A 21,381-nucleotide genomic window follows, 5' to 3' on the forward strand; every position below is an offset into this window, starting at 1 on the left:
TGAAGCATATCCCATGGTCTTAGAGTTGGCGGACGGGGCTCTCTGTCTTGTGTGCCCTTAGTGAATTATATACATAGATGTTCCAGAGGCAGTTCATCAGAAAATACTCTTATGACATGACTCTGTTCTGGCTGATCACCATGGTGTCATTGGGACATTGGGACTTGAGATATTTAAGCCAGTGTTATGGCTTTTGAAATGTTTAATAGCACAAAAAATCAGATTGTTTCTTCTTTGACCTATTTCTCCACCACTAAGACCTTGAGAGGAAATCTCAGTGGAATTTATTTCAGATTTTTCTCTATATATAGATTTTAAAACAATCTTTATCATAATGAAGCATTCTTCCAAGGCAGCAGACTTTGTACTTTTAACAAGGTTTCCTTCAGTGCAAGAACTGTTGCTCATTTTTATCAATAGATTTTATAAACTGCTTGGATTTCCAAAATCCATTATCTCCGACTGAGAGCCACAGTTCAGTTCTTGATTTTGGAAATATTTTCGTATTACACTGTGGATTCAGTTGAATCTTACAGTATGTCACCCTCATAGTAATGGCCAGTCACAGAAAGAGAGTGAATCAGGATTTGGAAAGATGTTTAAGATGCACATTAGATGAATTGTGGTCTAATTGGTATGAATCATTGCATTTGGTATCATTTTCTATATAAACCTTAATGGTAACCTCATTTGGGACATCCTCTATGGCTTTAAACCCTATACTTAATTCATCTGTACAATTTCTAATCGAGCACTTAAGTAAATTAAAGAGAAAATATCAATTTCTCAAGGAGAACTTATAAAAGAAATGAACCTCTCTGAAACAATGAATTGTCAAATAAAAAAGTCTCTTCCTGATTTCAAAATAGGGCAGATGATGTGGATAACCATGTGGGACACACATCTGGGAGTTTTTTCCTTGGTATTTTGGACTATACACCATCATTAAGAAAATAAGCCCAATATCTTATTCATTTGGCATTCCCCAGCCACTTTCACATTCATTCCACCTTCCGAGTGTCTCAGCTTAAACGACTTAAAGCTTCTCAGTTGTCACATCCATCATACCCATTCACTCTAGTGAAAATTAATGGGCAACAAGGATATGAGCTTCAATGCTCACATTCTAGGCGATGAGGTAAGCATATGGGGTTACTGCTTTAGATATACAGGTATATGCTTCAAACTTGTTGCATATTTTTAATATATATCTTCCACGTAATTAGAACACGTTTGGAGCTCAATGCTTAAGAATTAGGGCTATGTCAAAAATCATAGTATGCTATTGGTGTGCAACTTTCTTTTTTATTTTTGAAAACATTTCTACCTGCTTTATCATGTTTTATTTTTATCAATAAGGAGGTAACATCATCACATCAATATTTTGAGTGTCTGTTATTTCCAAGGACATTGTGCCTTTTTCCAAATTCATAACACAATTTTTTTGAAAAAGCATTGCATGTTACTACCCAAGCTTCCATATACTTTTCACGTACTTGTGCTAGAGAACCTGTCTAATGCTCTTTCGGAGCAGACACTACACCAGACAGAACATTACACCCCCAAGTGTTCAGTATGTTCCCATACATCAAGGTTTTCAGTGGAACCTTGTCCTGCACCAGTATGGAGGTGCCACCTGGGCATTATTTTGCAACATTTTTTCTAAACTAAACATTTCCATTACAATGTTAACTTCTTTTGAATTGATTTTGGCTCTTGAAACTGTATAGATGTGACCCCATTCTCTGTTATGTCAAAAAACTTTGGTGTCTCTTATGTTTTTGGGATACTGGTCATAAGAAAAAACTCTCTCTGTATTTCTGTGTGTAAATACAATATGCATGTGTGTGTGTTTGTGTGGACAGAGAGATAGATATTCTTTGATTTCCATGGCATGCTGACTCAAAGGAAACGTTTAGGAATATACAAAGACTACATTCTTTGTACCAGTGACTAATGTGTAAAAGATCATTGAAATCTTTCCTTTTTTGATGTTGGTGCTTTTGCCATTGTGCCTCATTGGTTACATTTTAAAATAATAGCAGTATATCTTTAGAGCAATATGAAGAGCCTGCTTGAGTGAAACAGTGCAAAGTGGCACATCTTATATAAGCTGTCTATTTGTTACTGTTATTATATTTTTATCTAATCAGATGCTCTGGGTAGCCCATGACCCTGATTTGGATTAAGCTTGTTTGAAAATGTAATGTGTTTTTTTCAGATCTAATCAGCTCTTTTTGTCTACTGCAAAACAATGGAAGATTATATTTTAGTTGCATCCTGCAGAAATCAGTACATTTGGGAAGGATATCTAGTGATTTAAAGTTTTTGCAGTATCATACTTCTTTCAGTATATACACTTGCTTTGTGTCCTATTATGACATCTTATTTTAAAAAAATAATCTGAGTTCATTCTTTTTAAGTGCCTAAACAGGACTGTTCATTTCTCCTGAAATAATTTTTGTCCTATAATGAAGTTGTGGTAGTTTATTACAAATTGTGTACCCCCATCTATTTAGATCATTGAGAACTAAACATGCTATTATGAAAACTGAGTTATACAAAGCCCTCTTATCAGGGTTTTATCGATTCAGAAATGGGAGATGAATTATGAGCATGATGGTAACTTAACTTAAAATGCTATTTAACATACTAGTAATCCATCTCAGTACCTTCAACTTCCAGGTGCCTTGAGGGTCTTCCCCCCAGGAGTGAACAGACATCAGGGTCCAGTTTTTCAGGCCAGTTCCTGAAATGTCATTGTGCCTTGTCCCCAGAAGCCGTGACTTTGTTCCAAAGGGAGAGATCAGGTCAATGCTGAGGTCACCTCTGCAGACGCTGGTAATGCTAACAACAGGCTAGAAAGAGATTAGATAGAAGCACTCATTCAATAAAGTAAAATAGATTTTGTTTCCCAGAAGCTTTGAGAGGAATGAGTTTATAGATAATTCAACTACTGTTTGCCCTCTGGACATTAGCCTTTACCTTTTGCTGTGGATGTCTGTCATCACCCATGGTTTCGTCTGCCCCTGATGGAGAATTGTGTCTCAACATTCTCCAAGCCTATTCATTCATTGACAGTGCAGAAAAAATCAACTTGTGTACCTGCATGTGCTTGAATGATTTAGTTTGGATAGTAAATCTGGTAAGGTGAAAAAAAAATATGTCTTGTATTTTAGCACCATATATGTTTGTATGTGGTCCTGCCTGGTTTTTTAATTGTAATTAAATAAAGTACTAAAGCATGTGTTGCTTGCATATTGTTATGATTAATGTCTTATTAGACAGATGGTGGTAATTTCATTGATTATGTATTTCTATATTCATTTTCACAGCCAATGCTAATTGTGTATTAATTGAGTTAAGAAAGTATTTTCATTTATCACCAGTGACCAGCATACGTCAGTATTGTGAATTAAACTCCACAGCTGTATTACGATGCTTTTACACTTTTTATTTTAATTTAGCTATTATTAAAAATTTGGAGAATAAAATATATAGAAGTGAAACACTACTATAACAAGTCCCTCTATTACTTAACCAAATCATTTAAAATTAAGAGTAATTCTCTATAAATAGGTGCACCATTTATGTAAAATTTGCATTTTTAGGTTACAGGATCGGGGGAATTAGGATTCTTGAATTATTAACAGAGACAGTCTTTATAACCTAATCCAGCAAATAATTAATTAAATGTCTCATTACTAATATTTTCCTCTTTTCCATAAAAGTTACATTGCAGCAGCATTGCTAAATGCTTTTAGCCCCTTATAATCACATTTGCTATAAAAGTGTGAAGAGTTCACATTATAAAATGGCTCCATATCAAAAACAGTAGTATTCTTCTTTGAAATTTTGTGATGTATTATAAATAGATAAGCACAAGAAAAAATGACAATAGTATATTATTCAATGAGCTTTTCTAGACTCTGAAATACTCATTTTCCAAAGCTATATTTACTGAATTTCTGTAAAGTGTAATACTCTTGCTTGTCAATCCTTGGTTTGACTATTGCTTGATTTAAGTAGCAAGTCCTCAAGTTCTCATCATCCTTGTGTCTCCAGTTTCCAGCATGAGAGAGAAAGAACCTGTATCATCAAACTTATACTCACAAACTGTGACAATGCATTACCACAAAAAAAGATTAACATTATAGTGTGTAAAATAAAATGTCATTGGTTGGAAATGTTTACATGAACATCACGTTTTATTAGTAAGATAAGCCATTCTATCTGTCTGCAACATTCTTATTTTTGTGTTCATAAGAATTACTTAAGAATGCTTTAAAATAACGCCATTTATTTATTTTTTTATATTTTTTGTCCAGTACCTCCACATATGTTATACTGTTCGACTCAGCTTGATCTCTATTTATGAAAGGTATTGAGGTTTTTGGGAACCCCAACCTGGCTTATTTCTAGCCATCTTAACCTGAAAAAGAACATTTTTTAGAAATTTTTGGACCATATATTGTGCAGGAAATTACTCCCTTATGATAAAAGTGTATCAAGAAAAAAAGACTTGAAGTTGTGCATGCCACATCAACTGACCCTAGGGCTTATTTTCTAATGGGATACTAGGGGTTACAAACCTTTTAAAAATGGATAGGGGTAATTTAGGCATTCAGAATGTCGTTTTATAATATTTTGACGTTGATGATTATAAATAAGGGTGGCACAGTGGCGCAGTGGTAGCGCTGCTGCCTTGCAGTAAAGAGACTTGGGTTCACTTCCCAGGTCCTCCCTGCGTGGAGTTTGCATGTTCTCCCCGTGTCTGCGTGGGTTTCCTCCGGGCGCTCCGGTTTCCTCCCACAGTCCAAAGACATGCAGGTTAGCTGGATTGGCCCTAGTTTGTGGTTGGTGTTTGTGTGTGTCCTGTGGTGGGTTGGCACCCTGCCCGGGAGTGGTCCCTGCCTTGTGCCCTGTGTTGGCTGGGATTGGCTCCAGCAGACACCCGTGACCCTGTGTTAGGATTCAGCGGGTTGGAAAATGGATGGATGGATGATCATAAATATGTTAATATTTTAATGTATGATTCTTTAACAGTAGTCCTAACCCTTAAAAGCCAATAACAGAATGTTAAACAAAATTTCTAATTTCAAACATGTACATGTGGGGTATCAGAGTGTATCAGTGATAATGGATATGATGGCTTTTGATCCTTTACTAGAGTTCTAGCCCTCTATGGACCTCTATCAGAGGAAGAAAAAAGACATATTCCTGTTACAAACAAGAATATTTAGAGTTTAAACATTTAAATTAAAGCACACATTTTACTATTTCAAGCATGTAACACAGCTATTCTTGTATATTATATTGTTCTCCCTCATAAAGTAAATCATTACATTTCTTCTCAACACCCCAAATTAAAGTGGCTTATGCTAATTCCGACTTTTTTTCACGCTGTGACAACTACTTGAACTAATCCTTGTGTGTTCCATGGACATTACACAGACATGTCAGAAAAAAAGCAGAGGACTCCAAGGAGACCTTTTATTTCTAATTTTCCAGATCTAGAAACAGGAAAGTTCCTATGCTCATTCAGCAGCTGGTAATGACAGAGGATTAATTCTACAGAGATGAGTCAATGTCTATTTGTAGCGTGTCATCAAAGGCTGGTGGAAACTCTTCACATTGATGAGTACCCAGTGTCCATTTGAGATGTTAGCACAGAATCTTAGGTGTGATGTAGACTGTGAAGTGCTGTAGTGGTTGACAAGACCCAGTGCCATAGGTGGAAGGGAAGCATGAAAGGGTGTCAACCTCTCAAATGAACTGTCTCACCTCCATCTGTTTTGGAAAAAAGGATTTTTGAACATTTTTACAAAATTAACTTGCACCCTAAAAACAGTTATGATTTGTCAGTGATCAGTTAACTACACTAACTGCCAATTCACAGTAAAAGTGACATGTCAGTGCAGTGTAAAAGCTCATCTGTTCAGTTCTCACTGACTTAGGGAAATAAAAGAGTAGCATTTGTGGTTTTCAAGCAATGTTTTTAATTACAAATCTGACTTCTATTATAATATCACATTTAGTAGTGAACATTCATTGCTATTTTCTGCTTATTGAGACTGAAAGTAAAAGCTGAGTTTCACTTGTTTAACTGAAATTTCACTACCCATCAGAATTTCAAAAGATACCCTAACAGATTCTTTTGTGGCACTAGCCCTGACTGTAACTCCATTTTGCAAGTGTGTCTTGACAGAACTGGCAGAGTGATAAAGGTTGGGAGGGCCTAGTCAGCTGTGTAGAGCTGAGGATCGGGGTGAGATGGGGTGTCGGGTTCTTGTTCTGAGAAGCCAGTTATAGTATAGAATAGAACAGAAATAGTACAGAATGTAATAGAAATATCTATAAACTGTTTACTGCATAAAAGAGAAATCAAAGCTCAGTAAATTAGAAGAAAGGGATGATGCATTCAATGGCATCTAATGATTTTATTGCACTTACTAAATATAAGCAGAAGAATTTTTGTTTTATTTTATATAATTTAATTTGTTCTCCATGAACAATAAGAATACATTTCCTGCATTTTTACACAGGCCCAGTGCTTGAAAGGAATGATACTGCATGCTGGATTTCAAAAAACAATAATGCATAGAAAGTCAGCATTTTGATGCAGCAGTTAGCTCTGCTGCTTCATCACTCCAGCACCATCAGGTTTCAGTCCTGTCCTAATCAATGTTTATTTGGGTTTTGTACTTTTTCCCAGCATCCACACTGGGTTTCTCTGTGTACACCGGTTTCCTCATACATCACAATGTGTGATAGATTAATTGGTGACTCAAAGTGTATCAGTGTGCCCAGTGACAGTGTGGCGCTCTCTCATCCACAGCTGGTTCATACTTTGTCATAGACAAGAGAGTTAAGTAAGGGATGTATGGGAGGCTGCACTTTTAATTTGAGTACACAGTATAAGTGTGGCGTTTGTGTTTCATTGCATAAATTTCTCTGATTGCATCTATGTCAGAAAGAAAAGAGATGCAATCGTCTTTGTGCAAGTCATATTTTCTGCTTGCGTTCTGAGTGTGACAATAATAATTTCTGTCTGCTCACTGCATTGTATCTCACACTGTCTTGTTCTTGATGTTTTTTCTCATCTAAACAATGTGAAGATTTCACAGTGTCTTCATGCTGCACTTACTTGTATAAGCTTTCTGATGATATCACTTAGGGAGCTTTCATGACAACTGAGTTCAAAAGTTTCACACTTCATGAGTGAATTTTTGTATGGTATGTTATTTATCCATGATACATATGATATTGAGTTTGACTGTCACTCATAAGTTTGTCATTTGTTTGCCATACTTTATTTTTTGGGGGGAACAGTTGGATTTTAACACTGTAAATTATTCACTTTAAAATGTATGGCCCTTTGCTGTGATTACAACTAACTCTATCTATCTATCTATCTATCTATCTATCTATCTATCTATCTATCTATCTATCTATCTATCTATCTATCTATCTATCTATCTATCTATCTAATAATAATAATATCTGCATGAAATTTGGACTAGAAAAGAGAAATAAAGTAACCAACAAAAGAGACAAACTTATCTCAGGACTGAGCACAACACTAAACGGTGAAGCCAAGATTCAAAATCTTGTTCAGGATGAAGTTAACAAGTATCTAAGAGAATATCAGAGAAATGGTATTCCATATGCAAAAATGATAGAATGAATCAGAAATAAATACTAACACAGAATCAGGCTCATCCTCAGCACTGATTTCAAAGAACAACATGTAGGCTATTAACAACTTAGTAGTGCCAGTGCCACAGTACAGATTCAGCATAATCGACTGGAGAAAGCAGGAAATCCTGGGGATGGACAAGAAGATAACCTACTAAATGTGTATGGTCTCTTGCACCCGTAGTATGATTGAGATGGAGCGTGCGTATAAGAGCATGACCGTCAGCTTTAGTGAATACATAGAGTTTGGGACCGACAAATATACCAAACTCATAATAGAAGAACAAGAGAAAGAGAGGCTTAAAGAGAATAAGGAAAGTATTTTTCTTATTATTATTCCTCCCCTTCATCTCTTCCCACTTCTATGTGGGGTTGATGTGCCTGATCAACCTTCTCCATACAACTCAGTCCTGCACCTACTCCTCAGTCAAAATCTTCTTTTGTTTTACCCATCTACCTCTGCTTCACCCTTCCAAATTTCCACTTCCCCTGTAATTCTATTTCCATCACCAACATGTTAACTGTCTCTGCTCATCACACGTCCATACCACTTCAACCCACTTTCCTGTAATAGATATCTCTCCCACTTTTGTTATACCCCTGATTGTCTCATTTCTTATTCTGTACTTTTTACATCCCCATACATCCATCTCAACATTCTTATTTTTGCCAAATCCAACTCTTGCACTTCTTTTACTGCCCATGTATGAGTTTAATAGATCATTACTGGTTTTACCAATGTCTTAAATACCTTACATTTAACCTTCACACAATACTCCTGATACCTTCTTTCAATTGTTCGACCAACTCTACACTCTGTGGGTTATCTCTACAACCTAATTCTGCATTTTGGGCTACCACTGATTCTAGATATTTAAACATATCCACTGTTTTCAATATCTCTCTTTGCAGGCTAACTACTGAGTCTTTGTCATCATTAAAGCTCAAATATTCTGTTTACTTCCTATTCATCTTCAAGAATCTATCTTCCAAAGCCCTTCTGCATTTTTCTAACTTTCTCTCCACTTCCTTCTGTCTGGTGCTACACAATAAAATATCATCAACAAAAAGCACACACCAGGGGGACTGGTCTTTTATCCCATGACTCAACACATCTATATCCAGATCAAAGAGGTAAGGCATTAGAGAAGACCCCTGGTGCAGACCTGCTCTTAATGGAATCTTGTCTGTTACCCCAATACTGCTTTTGATCCTCACTCCCTCATGCATATCCTGGATAACCCTCACAGACATTTTTAGTACTCTTTTCTCTCTCATGCATCAGACTCATAATGAGATACAAAAAACATAAGAGCACTGATACTTAAGACCCAATATTTGTCCCCAGACAACAGCATCCAGTCTTGAGACCATCAAGAACAGGTTGAAAGCTTCACTAATCGGCACAAAAACTAACAACGTCTCATCAGAACCACTCTAAAGTCAATTATACAGGTAGACATTGAACAACTATGTTAACAAGAAACTGATCTTTGGATGGCTTCAAGGCTCTGGTTCTCCTCATGCCAACTCAGAGTGAGGCTTTCAACACACGCAGTCATCAGAAGTATAATCTCAAGATGGAAGTTGATAGAAAGTGCAGGATATGCCAGCCAGAAGAAGAATATATCTGTCATATTGTTGCTAGCACTTAAAGAACACACCCATCGATAGACATAATCAGATAGCTAGCTACCTGCAATGATCAATGCTCTGTGACCTTGGCCTCCCAATGCCTGATCACTGGTATGATAACCAGCCTGAAAAAGTCATTGTGATGGAGAACACCACTATTATGTATGAAATGGTTGTCCATCATTCTCCATGACCGCAACAAGAGGCATTGCCTACTCATTGATGTAGCCATTGCAGATGATGCAAATATCTCAGTCACAGAAGTAGAAAAACTTGGCCAATACAAAGACATTGAGATTGAGATTTCATGCATCTGAAACACAGAGACTTGTGTGAATGTGGTTGTAATTGAATTACTTGGAACTGCTCAACTAGGTTTCCACAAATATCTTGATGAACTGCCAGGTAAAGTGAGTGCCACCAATGTGTACAAGGGCGCCCTCCTTGGAACTACCCACATATTTTGTAAGGTTTTGACAATCGCACAGTGAGACCTAGGAAGCCCAGTGAGTTTCCGCTAAAGAGCAAACAGCACAAACAGAAAGAACAGATAGTAAAAATAAACATAGCACCTTTTTCTTGTATACAAACTAATATATTAAATATGAAGCACAAAGCTCTGAATTAGAATAAAAAACTATAAATAGGATTTAAAAAATGGTAGAACACCAAGAACAAATAATATAATGTTGTAATTTGCCTTTTAAAACAATGAGTTGAATCAGCTGAATTGCTTTAGTAAGGCCTTTCCAAAGTCTGGATGTAATAAAGCTGAAGGATCTGTCACCCATAGTTCACAGCTTAGTTTGATGTACAATAACACTGCCAACATTAGGGTGCTGGAGTGGACAAACAGGACTAGAGTGTGATTGGCCACTGATGTAATTCAGTGCCCAAAAATGTATTTTTTCATAGGTCAGCAATATAATTTAAGTTTCAGTCCTATTAGACAAATTGAGCAAGTGAAAGGATGGCCAGAGCAGGAATTAGGTGGTCATTACTGAAGGTCTGAATGAACCTGAAGCAGCTGCAGCTCAGATAAATAGATTATAAGTTGCACCTACCAGTGGGGAGATGATACTGTAGTAAATTCAGAAAGTGTTAAAAGTGTGTTGCCACTTAACCTGTCACACACAACCCTGGGAGCAAAACTGGAGTATTCACTATATTTACTGGACTCTCTTAATCAAATGTTAGGTTTGTGGGAAGTTGACAGCTATTCAGACAACATCAAGTGTTAGTCAGGAATTAACTCTGTACAGAGCGTCCAACATTGGACACTGGCACACCTCTCTACACTGGCCAGTTATCCTAATACACGTCTTCCAGATGAAGGACGGAAATTTGAGGACCAGAAGAAAAAGACGAGCAAATATGAAGAACGCATAAATTCCACAATGGCAGGAATGTGAACCCAGTCTGCAAGTGCTATCATTCCAATTCACTGAGCCACTCTACTGCTAAACTATTTACACAGATAATAATATTGTTTTTTCACATCAACATATTAGAACATACTTCTACTTGCCAACTTTCTTTCTATACAAAAGACATTAATGTTTTATTAATTGATCTTTGCTTTGTATTGAAATTGCTTTACTAGTGAGAAAATGTACAATATAAATATGAGAACAATTTTTCAATGATCAACAAATCTAGTAGTTTATATCAATATCATTCTTCATTTCCCTGAATTGCACACTGATCACAAAGCAACCATAAAAGTCCTCATTTGGATTTAGCTACTGGTAATAGATTTAAATCCTTGCCCTTTCAATTAATTAATCTCAAAGCCTTCACTCCTAACCTGGACGTGTTCCAAAACATTAATTGCATTTTCGGTGCCTCTACAGGCGTCTGTCGGCACAGGCACCTCCACACTTCCCCCAGGTGAGATAATACTGTTGAAAATATAAAAGAAAAAATTCAGAGTTAAACCACAGAGGTAATCATGTAGTAGTTATACAAGTGCCATGAAAGAACTGATAAACAAAACAGGAGAAAAGCATAAAGAAACCATAACTGATGGCCTGTTTTAGTATTCTTATTGTGAACCGTGCAATTATTGTTAAAACACTTGAAAAGAAATATTAACAAAACTCAGGCCGTTTTATCTACATGTAAAATCACATACTACTAACCTTACCTTGTCTTAAACATAAGGAGATTTAGGCAGTTTCAATACAGTATTTATTGACACATTTCATATTTAAGATATACGGTTTGAAAAACGAAGAAATATGCATTTTTAAACCATAAGGGTGGAATAAATTCAGCAATTATGAGAAATATTAATATAGGAGCTACATATGTTTACATTAAATCAAACAAGTATTTGGACAGATAGATTTGTAATGAGTGAAAACATGCATACACACATGCACACTGTAGGTTATCTCATTAGTAACCAGACTTAAATCATGTTGGAATCACAGGGAAGCCAGAGCCTATTCTGACAGCTTCAGGTGGTAGAAGTGCCAATCTGTTATTTGCAACATTTGTAGATATTCACATTTTCTGGGTCAGCTTAGAGTGACCAATTATCTTAAAAGATAAGCCTTTGGGATGTGTGTAGAAAAACACCTGAAGGAAAATCCACACTTTTCCATTAGTGATGACAGTATGATTGTCTATTTTGCCCCATCCATGCTTATTTAACAACCTAAAAACATGTAGTTATGGTTACTGGTTACTTTAAATATAATTTGTCAGGATTTTAAGTTAATATGTGTGAAGAGACTCTATGATGGATTGGCATCCTGTTGCCAAATTGGATCCTGCCTTGAAACTAGTGCACCCATATACTGTAAAGGATAAAAAGGCAAAGTAACAATTGAATAGGATGGATGCTAAAGTTACAGCTGTCACACATTCACATCAGTGGATCATCCTCCTGGCTCATTTTGAGGTATTTACTTCAAACCTAGGTCGAGAGGGCACCCTGGTGTTAACCTTATCCTTTTTTGTCCCTTCCACAGTGCAGAGAAGATGCCCAGTCAGGGTCACTGACGCCACCCCTTCTAGTCTCACTGCTACATAACCTTGTGATTCCTTGAAGGAGGTGTCACTCGTTAAGAGAGTGCACTGCAGGAAGGAACTCCTTCCCATCGTGACTTTAAGAGGCTTTATTAGCCAAGAAAGGTTCCTGAAACAAGTGTCCTGATTTTTTATTTGTTTGGTGATATGAAATGCACATTTTTCTTTGTTCATTGCTTCTCATTTGTTTCAATTAAATGGGGACAATCCTAGTTGTTGCCCCAGTTCCTTTCATCAATCACAAGCTTTACTTTAGAAGTACTGTACTAAAAGTGAAAATTAAAATATATACAGCAGCAAGTACATTAAAATACAGCAAAATTTGCACATTAATTATCAGCTCAACTGCCAAGATGTATTAGTGATAAAATTTAGAGACCAATTTTAGCAGTTGGCAAAAAAAGTCATTCAATAAAAACATTTGATTTTGCAGAACTACACTGAACAGAATTAGAGAACAATAATAACTGTATTGCAAAAGAAGCCTGCAAATTGATTGTGTCCATTTTATTTAGTGATTATAGCTTTCCAAATTTGGTAGGAAGTGTAGAGGCCCTGGCACATCTACACCCACAAGACATAACCAAACTGCTCTGGCTTGATTTTGTTCCACTTGCCTTGTAGCTTCTTCCATAATGCTGTAACCGTAGTAAGTTTCTTTGCCATAACTTTGTTGCCAATTGTCTTCCTGAGATTTTCAAACGGGTTCTGATCAGGACTCTGGGCTGGCAAATTCATCACTTTGATAATCTGCACTTCTAAGAATTGATTCACCCATTTTGCAGTGCAGTAAGAGGTACTGTCATGCATAAAAATGGCTGGCTATTTGGGTGATGCTTGCAGGGATGGAACTACACATTGCAAAAAAATGTTCTGTTCCATATTATCATTCTCCTTTCCATGTAGCTGTATGAGAGACATGATTCCTGCTGCAGAGAACATCCCCCACACCATGACGCTTCCAAAGCCAAACATTACTAACTTCTTCAAACACATTGGGGTGAATTCAAAGCGGAACATTATTCTTCCTATCTGAGCCAACTGAATTAAACTTGCTGAAAATGGAACTTTGGACCAGTTATCCTCAGTCCACACAACATGCACCTCAACAAAGGCAAGTATAGCTTTTTAATTGTTCTTGCTAATGAGGGGGTTAGACACTATGGATTAGGCCTTCAGCAATTGTAGCTGTGGTATTGAACTGAAACCCAACTGAGAGTCTCCATATCATACTGTTTTCTCATGCTCTTGCCTTACTTGGGTGACCAGCTTTTTTTCAGGGCTTGAATGACTTGTTTCTTTGTACAGCTTCAACATTGGAGAAATTATGCTCTTGCAATGACCATCTTCTCTACCAATGGCTGAAAGGGCCATCCCATCCAGCTTTCATATGAACAGTCCAACGCTGAAGCATTTCAGTGACCCTAGAGCAGCTCACCATCACGCAAAATGCCTACCAGTGCTGATTAATCTGTTAATGTTGCCTGGTATTTCAAAACATTGCCAGATTGGAACCGGCTGTTACCTAGTACAACTCTTTCTCTAATTTTGATTGCTGACTTTCTTCAATTATCTTGTTTAAATCGTTATTCTGTGATATGAGATGAGAAATATGAAATATAGTATGATTAGAATAAGTCTCTTCTGTTCATGTTAAGGTAACATTTGATTTGGATAAGCAGTTTGTAAATTACAAAAATTTAATTTGTTCTCTAGTTTTGATTGCTTGTGTATTTCAAGAAAAAAATGCTTTGATTGAATGAATATTTTGGTATCTCATCACATCTTCTAAAAATGCTTTTCCTAGTGGGGGTCACGGCTATTTTGATATTTTTCTGAACAAAATTACTAGCATGCTGAGACTATTAATGAGAAATGGTAGTTTTTGTTTTTGTGTAATCTTATATGCCTTGTCGTGTCACTAGCTTTACAGGAGCTGATTAGAAGGGGACACTGAGAAAACATATTGAGGTTATGCTATATGCTGACTGTTTGTCCTCTTCCTCTGCAGCCGAAAAGACTTCAACAAAGAAGAATTCCTCTGCAAGCATCCTTGACCTGTCTTTAGCTTTACCTCTTCTGTTCTCCAGTGTCTATAGCTCAGAATATTCCCCAAGATTTTATTTTTTTGGACCAATGAGTGACCAAGGCACATCTGAGTAGCGAAAATAAAAGCCACTTATTCCATTTTGCAACACCTTTCTTTGTTTTATTGGTGACAAATGGGAAATTCTGATCTGTTCTCCAAAGTCTCTTGTCTAATATTTTCCAGTATTTTTAAGCAGTTTTGTGTTTTGTTTTTTTTTTGTTAATTTAAGGGTCTGCTTTATCAATTAAAGAGAAGTGTGTTTTGTTGTTAGCAATGTTGATAAGAACAAAAGAAATAGGCAATTTAAAAGTTTTGTCTGAAATTCAAGAGTTTCAAAATTATCAAAAGTAATTTTAGCTTTTTCACGAGTGCTCTTTAGAAATCCAGTAACAGGACTTTGACATTCTTGGCTCTCAGGTGAATGTAAACAAGCATTACAATTTCAAAAGAACTTAGAAAATGTATGCTTGATGTAACATTCAGATGTGTTCTGGGACAGCTTTGAAATTTGGAACATTTTTAGTTTTTCTTTATTTAATTTATAAAAGACAGAGATATGACATTTTTGTCTGTTATATATTTTTGTAAGAATGAATCATATTATAAAACAACAGAGATAACAGAATGTAATCACATGTATTAGTAGAGTTTCAGCATTTTACAAATATCATATACTTAAAAACTGAGGCTATGGTAGCTGAAATAGATTTCACTGACACAAAATATCAAGTGATGTAAAAATTGTATTGATTCATGTTCTTTTTTAAATTCATATTTTTGGAGGATCTATTGCAAACTGTAGTTAATATTTAACATATAATTTTTGAAAGAAGTACATAATGCAGAATAAAATCTATGTGCTGGCACACACACTAGCAGCTAAGCTGACAGTGTGCTCCTGGCCATTGTTGCCACTTCAGTAATTTTTATTGTTGACTTGTTTTGACATCAGGAGAGCCTAACAGATTTGTAAATAAGAAAGTTATACAAGTTGAAATAACTTCTTCCAAAGTAAATTTAAAAGAATACATTAAACAGTAATTCAGGCCACAGAGAATGTTTTTTGATGGGTGATTTCAAAACTTTTCATATGCTTTTTAAAAGAGGTTTTTAAAATTTCACAAATTTGTATAGCGCTCTGTATTTAAGATATCTCAGGGAAAATGGACCTTTCCTGAAGAACTGTGAGGAATGCTAAATTAAAAAAAAAACAGTTCACTAGGAGATTAATTATTTTATTTGAACAAAAAAGAAGACACTGTGAACAACTGTTGCTTTTGCATTTATGCAAATGCTCCATAAAAAGGAATAAAAACGATAAATATATTCAAGGTTAGATTGCAATGGTGGAAATGTTCAGGTATTCCTGTTAACATTTTTCAATAATATTTGTGAGAAATACAAAAATCACAAGAATAGTAGTGTGAAAGTTGATGATGTATGAACTGTAGATTTTTTTATATACATTAGTTTGGACTGCATATGGATCACTCAATTTAGTGAAGCTATGGCTAGGTATTTAGGTATATAGGTATTTAGGTAAGGCTGTGGAAGTTGAGTTTATTATTTTTCTTCCATGACTTCAGTTGCTACAATACTATTAAGAATTGTTTTCCATCTCCAATAAAATAACAAATGCTTGGTTCTCAGGAGCTAAAAAGACATTTTCCTCTTGCCTAAACACTCTTAATTTCTGCTAATACCTTGTTAAGAAAACCTATACTGGGTACCAGGTCTGAAACTAAAACATTTCCAGTTTCCTTTCCTTAAAACTCCCTTTCTAAAAATCAGTCTTTCTTAATGATCTTGTCACTTATTATAAAGTTTTCTCCATCTTGTATAAACATTATTCAGAATTTCTTATTCTGTTACCTTGTAAACTCCAATGGCAAGCATCTGGGCTATAAATGTATAGGTTTCTTATCCGTACAAGATCAGATGGGATTCTTTTCACACTGTCAAGGCTTGCTGTTTTTGACGTTGTAGCTGTTGCCACTCACGCTCAGCAGGAGCTGCAAGCCCACTTGAAATGTTTCTCATAAGCCTACAAAGAGTTTGGCCTCATTAAACTGGTGATAGGCCAAGATGTCAACTCCAACTCTTCCATCAGTGTCATCACCTAAGAGCTGGAAGTTGTCCTTGAGTCCCCACAACTGAGCTCAATGATCTCAGACAACCTGTCACTCAAGAAAGAAGTTACCAAAAGCAACAGAAAGGCAGCTACAACCTTTTCAGGGTTGACAAAGAAAGGCCAACAGCAAGCTCATGGTGAACACCAAAGTCCAGCTCTATGTCAGTGAGGCTTACATGTTGCACACAAAACAGCGACACAACTCCTTTACATGTGCTCTCTCGGGCGTATATTCAGCATCACATGGAAAAGCAAGATCACCAGCAATGCAGTGCTTCAGAAGGCAGGTACCACATTCAAATTCACTTTTCTACAGCACACACATATGTGCTGGCCGGATCATATTTCACACATAGTCTGATGGTGAGATACCCAAATTCCTCCTCATTGGAGATCTGGCATCTGGCAAGAGCCTAAGAGGAAGACCCTAGATGTGCTATAAAGATGTCTACAAGTGTGACATCAAGACTTTCAGCATCAACACCAGCACTTGGCAGTTGGACATGGCAGACAGGAGTTCCTGAAAGGAGGAGGTGATGAAGAGTCTCTCAAGGTATGAGATAAAAGAGTCCACAGGAAGCCTATGCCCAAGATATCAGTGCTCCCTCAGTGTTCTAATGTACACAGTGCAGTTAAGGACTGCCAATGTCATATTGAACTCCACATCCACAGCAAATTCTCCTAAAACCAGTTTGCCATGGGCACAAATGCATGATCCCTCAGGATCAAAGGCTGCCTGCTATACTATTTTAGACAAGACTTATACTCTTTAATAGAAACCCTATGTGGTAATGTACGTAGTTCCTAAACATTTACCACCCTGCCAATCTTTTTTATGGTTTGTTATTCTTCTCCAGTGTCTTTCAATGTACTTGGAGCTTCTTAGCAGAACTAATTATCTGCCTTGTATGAATGCCCACTTACTTTGTTAACCCTTTCCATTATATTGGTTGAAACAAAAGCTATGTTGGTTTATACACTTGGTATTTAAACTCAAAGACTACAAGTCATACTTCATATTCAGGAAGCACCTAATATTACACCTTAATGTTAATGAAATGAGGATACTCATTTGCAGACAGATTCAATGCCAATCTTACAACCTTAGGAACAACAAAAAAAGCCTGTGTGGAGAGATGCAGCCATAAGGTCTTCACAATATATGCCCTCCATGAACATTTAAGGCACTATGGGGGAAAGTCTGCAATAACACAAGTGAGCATGAAACCTAGACCATAGTGATGGTTCTGATCCTCTTGTCTGCAACGTTCTAGGGAGCTGGCAGTAGAGCAGAAAAAATGGTGCACAGATATAAAATATGTAAATGATTTGGATAGGAACATAAGTAAGAAGCTGGTTAAATTTGCAGATGATACCAAGATAGGTGGATTGGCAAATAATCTGGAATCAATTAATCATTACACAGGGACTCGTACAGCATACAGGCTTGGGCAGATTTGTGGTAGATGAAGTTTAATATCAGTAAATATAAAGTATACATACAAATAGGATTTATTAGTCATAGTGGACTGTACGCTATCAATGTCCAGACAGTGTTCAGAAGCCATTAAGAAGGCTAACAGAATGTCAGGTTATATAGAATGATGTGTAGAGTACAAGTCCAAGGAGGTTATGCTAAAGCTTTATAATGCAGTGGTAAGACCTCATCTATAGTGCTGTGTGCAGTTTTGGTCTCCATGCTACAAAAAGGACATAGCAGTGCTAAAAAAAGGTCCAGAGAAGAGCGACTACGCTGATTCCAGGGCTACAGGGGATGAATTATGAAGAAAGGTTAAAAGAGATGAGCCTTTTCAGTTTAAGCAAAAGAAGATTAAGAGGTGTTTAAAATTATAAAGTGAAATAGTACAGTGGATCGAGACTGTTATTTTAAAATGATTTCATCAAGACCATAGGGACACAGTTGGAAAAGTAAAGGTAAATTTTGCACAATCATTAGGAAGCTTTTCTTTACACAGAGAACTGTAGACACTTGGGATAAACTAGTAAGTAGCGTGGTAGACAGTAAGACTTTAGGGACTTTCAAAACTCTTTTAGAATAAAGTGAATAAAACTGGCAAGCTTTGTTGCGCTGAATGGCCTGTTCTCGTCTAGATTGTCCTTATGTACTAATAAGAGTCCACCAGAGAATATTATGACCTGGTGGCCCTGCAGTTTCAAAATACCCCTCCATTCATAAAACTGATTAAAGCACTTGCACTACAGACTCCAAATTAATCTAAAATGTGTTTTTAAGGCCACTTCCTTTAAGCTCCGCAGTGGTTTTAAAATTGGAGGAAGTCACGGCAAAGGTTCACTTTCAGGCAAGAAGAGAAACATGACAATGAGTGCTTTATAGTGATATCAGGAGGTGGGAAAGAAGGGGAGCTATTCAGTGAAAAGCAGCAGAGTTTGTCCTGTATCTTCTACTTCCTTCTGAAATAGTGCTCTCCATGGATTAATTTCCCCTTGTGTTCTTTAAATTAATTAAATCATTTCTTTAGATATTTTGGATTTTTTTTTATTTCATTTGTGCCCGGAGAGATGTCTAGGTGGCACTTGCCTATAAAAAATAGCATTAGATTTTGTATGATTAAAACTGGCTTTAATAGTTGATCATTTCTGGTAATAATTATTACATTCTTTAAATCTATTCAAAACTGGAATTTACTACCGTAAAATGAAACACACATATCACTGCTTAAAAATTCAAATTAAATTGAATTCTCATCTTATTTTGGTATCACTGTTACTCCAATTGCATTGACCGGCGACCTAAACAGTAGAGAGCTGTGCAAATTTATGCTCAGAGCAAACAAACTCTCATTAATTCCACCAGTAATGAAGTGACCTCGCTACTGTGAGAACATCTCACGATAATCATGTTAGTTTATATCTGTATTAAGGATTTGCACAGATTTGTCCAGAAATACTCAGCAGTTTACATTGTATCACAACCGAACCACTTGGAAATCACACTGCTTTGTTTGTTTGTTTTAATTCAATTACCTGTGAGAATGATAGCCTTTTATTTCATGTAACACACTTCTCAGTTCATGGAATCGTTTCTAGCACTTTTCTGGCAGGGTAATTAAGACTTATACCACTTTAGAAAACAACAAGCCAAAGTAAATTATTTATTTCTTATCTGTAATTGATTTTTAGACTAAATTTACCATTAGATCACAAACTACAAGGCACAGAAATAATCCTGTCTTAGTCAGAATGTAAAATACACTCCTTTGCCAAATGCTCATGTTCAATTACCTCAGGAATACTGAATTATCCAAGCACATTCATGAAAGGATAGACTTTAATTGGTAGAGTAGCCATTTTCAGCAAACAAATTATTTAGCGACTGACTGCATTTACTGTAAAAGAATTACACACTGATGTGGTCACACTCACTTGAGATCTTTAACATAAGAGAGACAAAAACTCCTGCTTTGAAATGTATACAATTTAATATTAAACATTCACAGTATGAAAACTTAAGGTCTCTCATTGAACAGTATAAAAGAGTTTACTGCTTAATCATTACTAATGTATTAATAAATGCATAATACTAAAGATGGGCAAGAATTCAACTTATAACCATCCATGTATCCATTTTATGAACATGCTTATTCCATTAAAGAGTCATAGGGAGCTGAAGACTTTCTTTGTAATTTCAGATGGAAGGCATGAATCATCCATGGGCAGGGCCCCAGTTCTTCACATTACTGTTTACAAACATTTGCAATATTAATTTTAATTTTGCATTAACATAATAAATAAAATGGCCTGAAGTTCATTCAACTGTTAATCTACCATCCATATTTCTGGCATCAAACCAGAACCTATCCAGACAACAATGGGCATAGTGCTGGAAACAACTTCAGAAACACACTCGCAATTATTCACATTATGGCTGCTTTGGAATTGTCACCGTTTTGAGATATGAGAAAAAATTCAGGGTACCTTGAAGAAAACCCAAGCAGACATGATAAGGAGGTGCCAGATACACACAGACCGTGATCAGGCACAGAATTCTATTCCAGGATGCTGCACCAAAGTACCATTTTAAAGATAATACTTAACACTGTATAAAGAGAGGGGTTAAGTACACTATATAAAGCATTATTTGTTAAGACTAATACAATATAACCTTAACTTTAACTTAGTACTACTTACTGTTATAACCAAATGATAAATGCAAGAAATATATAATATACTGATATGTTAATGGGACTGATAAAAGTTAAATCAGTTTTTTCTTGCAATCTGCCCTCAGACATTCACAAGAGCTATATCATATTTGACAGTAAATCTAAACACTTGATTCATATGGCAGAAAATTTTAAATCAAAAACAACATGAATTCCAAAACACATACCGTGGTGGTTCAAGAATGAGTTTTTCAGTACAAACATTCTGACGTCCTACGGTTTTCCAGTCTGTGGCTTGCTGAACCATTAGACCAGCATCTAGGAGGCCAAATCCATATCTTTAAAATATAAGAACAGGAAACCTTGGATTACAGAGGAATAGAATTGTAAAAGACAACAAATATACTGTATATTTTTGAATTTACTTTTAATACCAAAACTTTAAAGCACTATATAAAGTGTTACCAAACTGAGTGATTATCTAAATCAAAGGCCTAAGACTTACGGGTCTTTCATTCATTTTTATTTCACACTGCTATAGGTTTTTTTAACAGTTTGTCAAGGCAAAAAATAGATAAGAAAACTAATTAAACTGGATATGGAGTTTAACAGCAAAATGTTTTCCTGTAAAAAGTGAACTGTTTATC

General features: G+C 36.1%; 1 protein-coding gene across 1 annotated transcript in view; it reads right to left on the reverse strand.

The window, feature by feature from the left end:
• Window positions 1–21,381, reverse strand: part of LOC120525368 (PC3-like endoprotease variant B) — a 535,535-nt gene that overhangs the window by 73,348 nt on the left and 440,806 nt on the right. Inside the window, exons 9-11 of the mRNA XM_039747601.1 lie at window positions 20,962–21,072; window positions 11,141–11,234; window positions 2,673–2,858 (exon numbers count right to left, since the gene is read on the reverse strand). Coding sequence (XP_039603535.1) covers window positions 2,673–2,858; window positions 11,141–11,234; window positions 20,962–21,072 — 391 coding nt within the window. The remainder of the gene's footprint in view (window positions 1–2,672; window positions 2,859–11,140; window positions 11,235–20,961; window positions 21,073–21,381) is intronic.

The sequence above is a fragment of the Polypterus senegalus genome, chromosome 3, assembly GCF_016835505.1.
Source record: "Polypterus senegalus isolate Bchr_013 chromosome 3, ASM1683550v1, whole genome shotgun sequence".
Classification (NCBI taxonomy): domain Eukaryota; kingdom Metazoa; phylum Chordata; class Cladistia; order Polypteriformes; family Polypteridae; genus Polypterus; species Polypterus senegalus.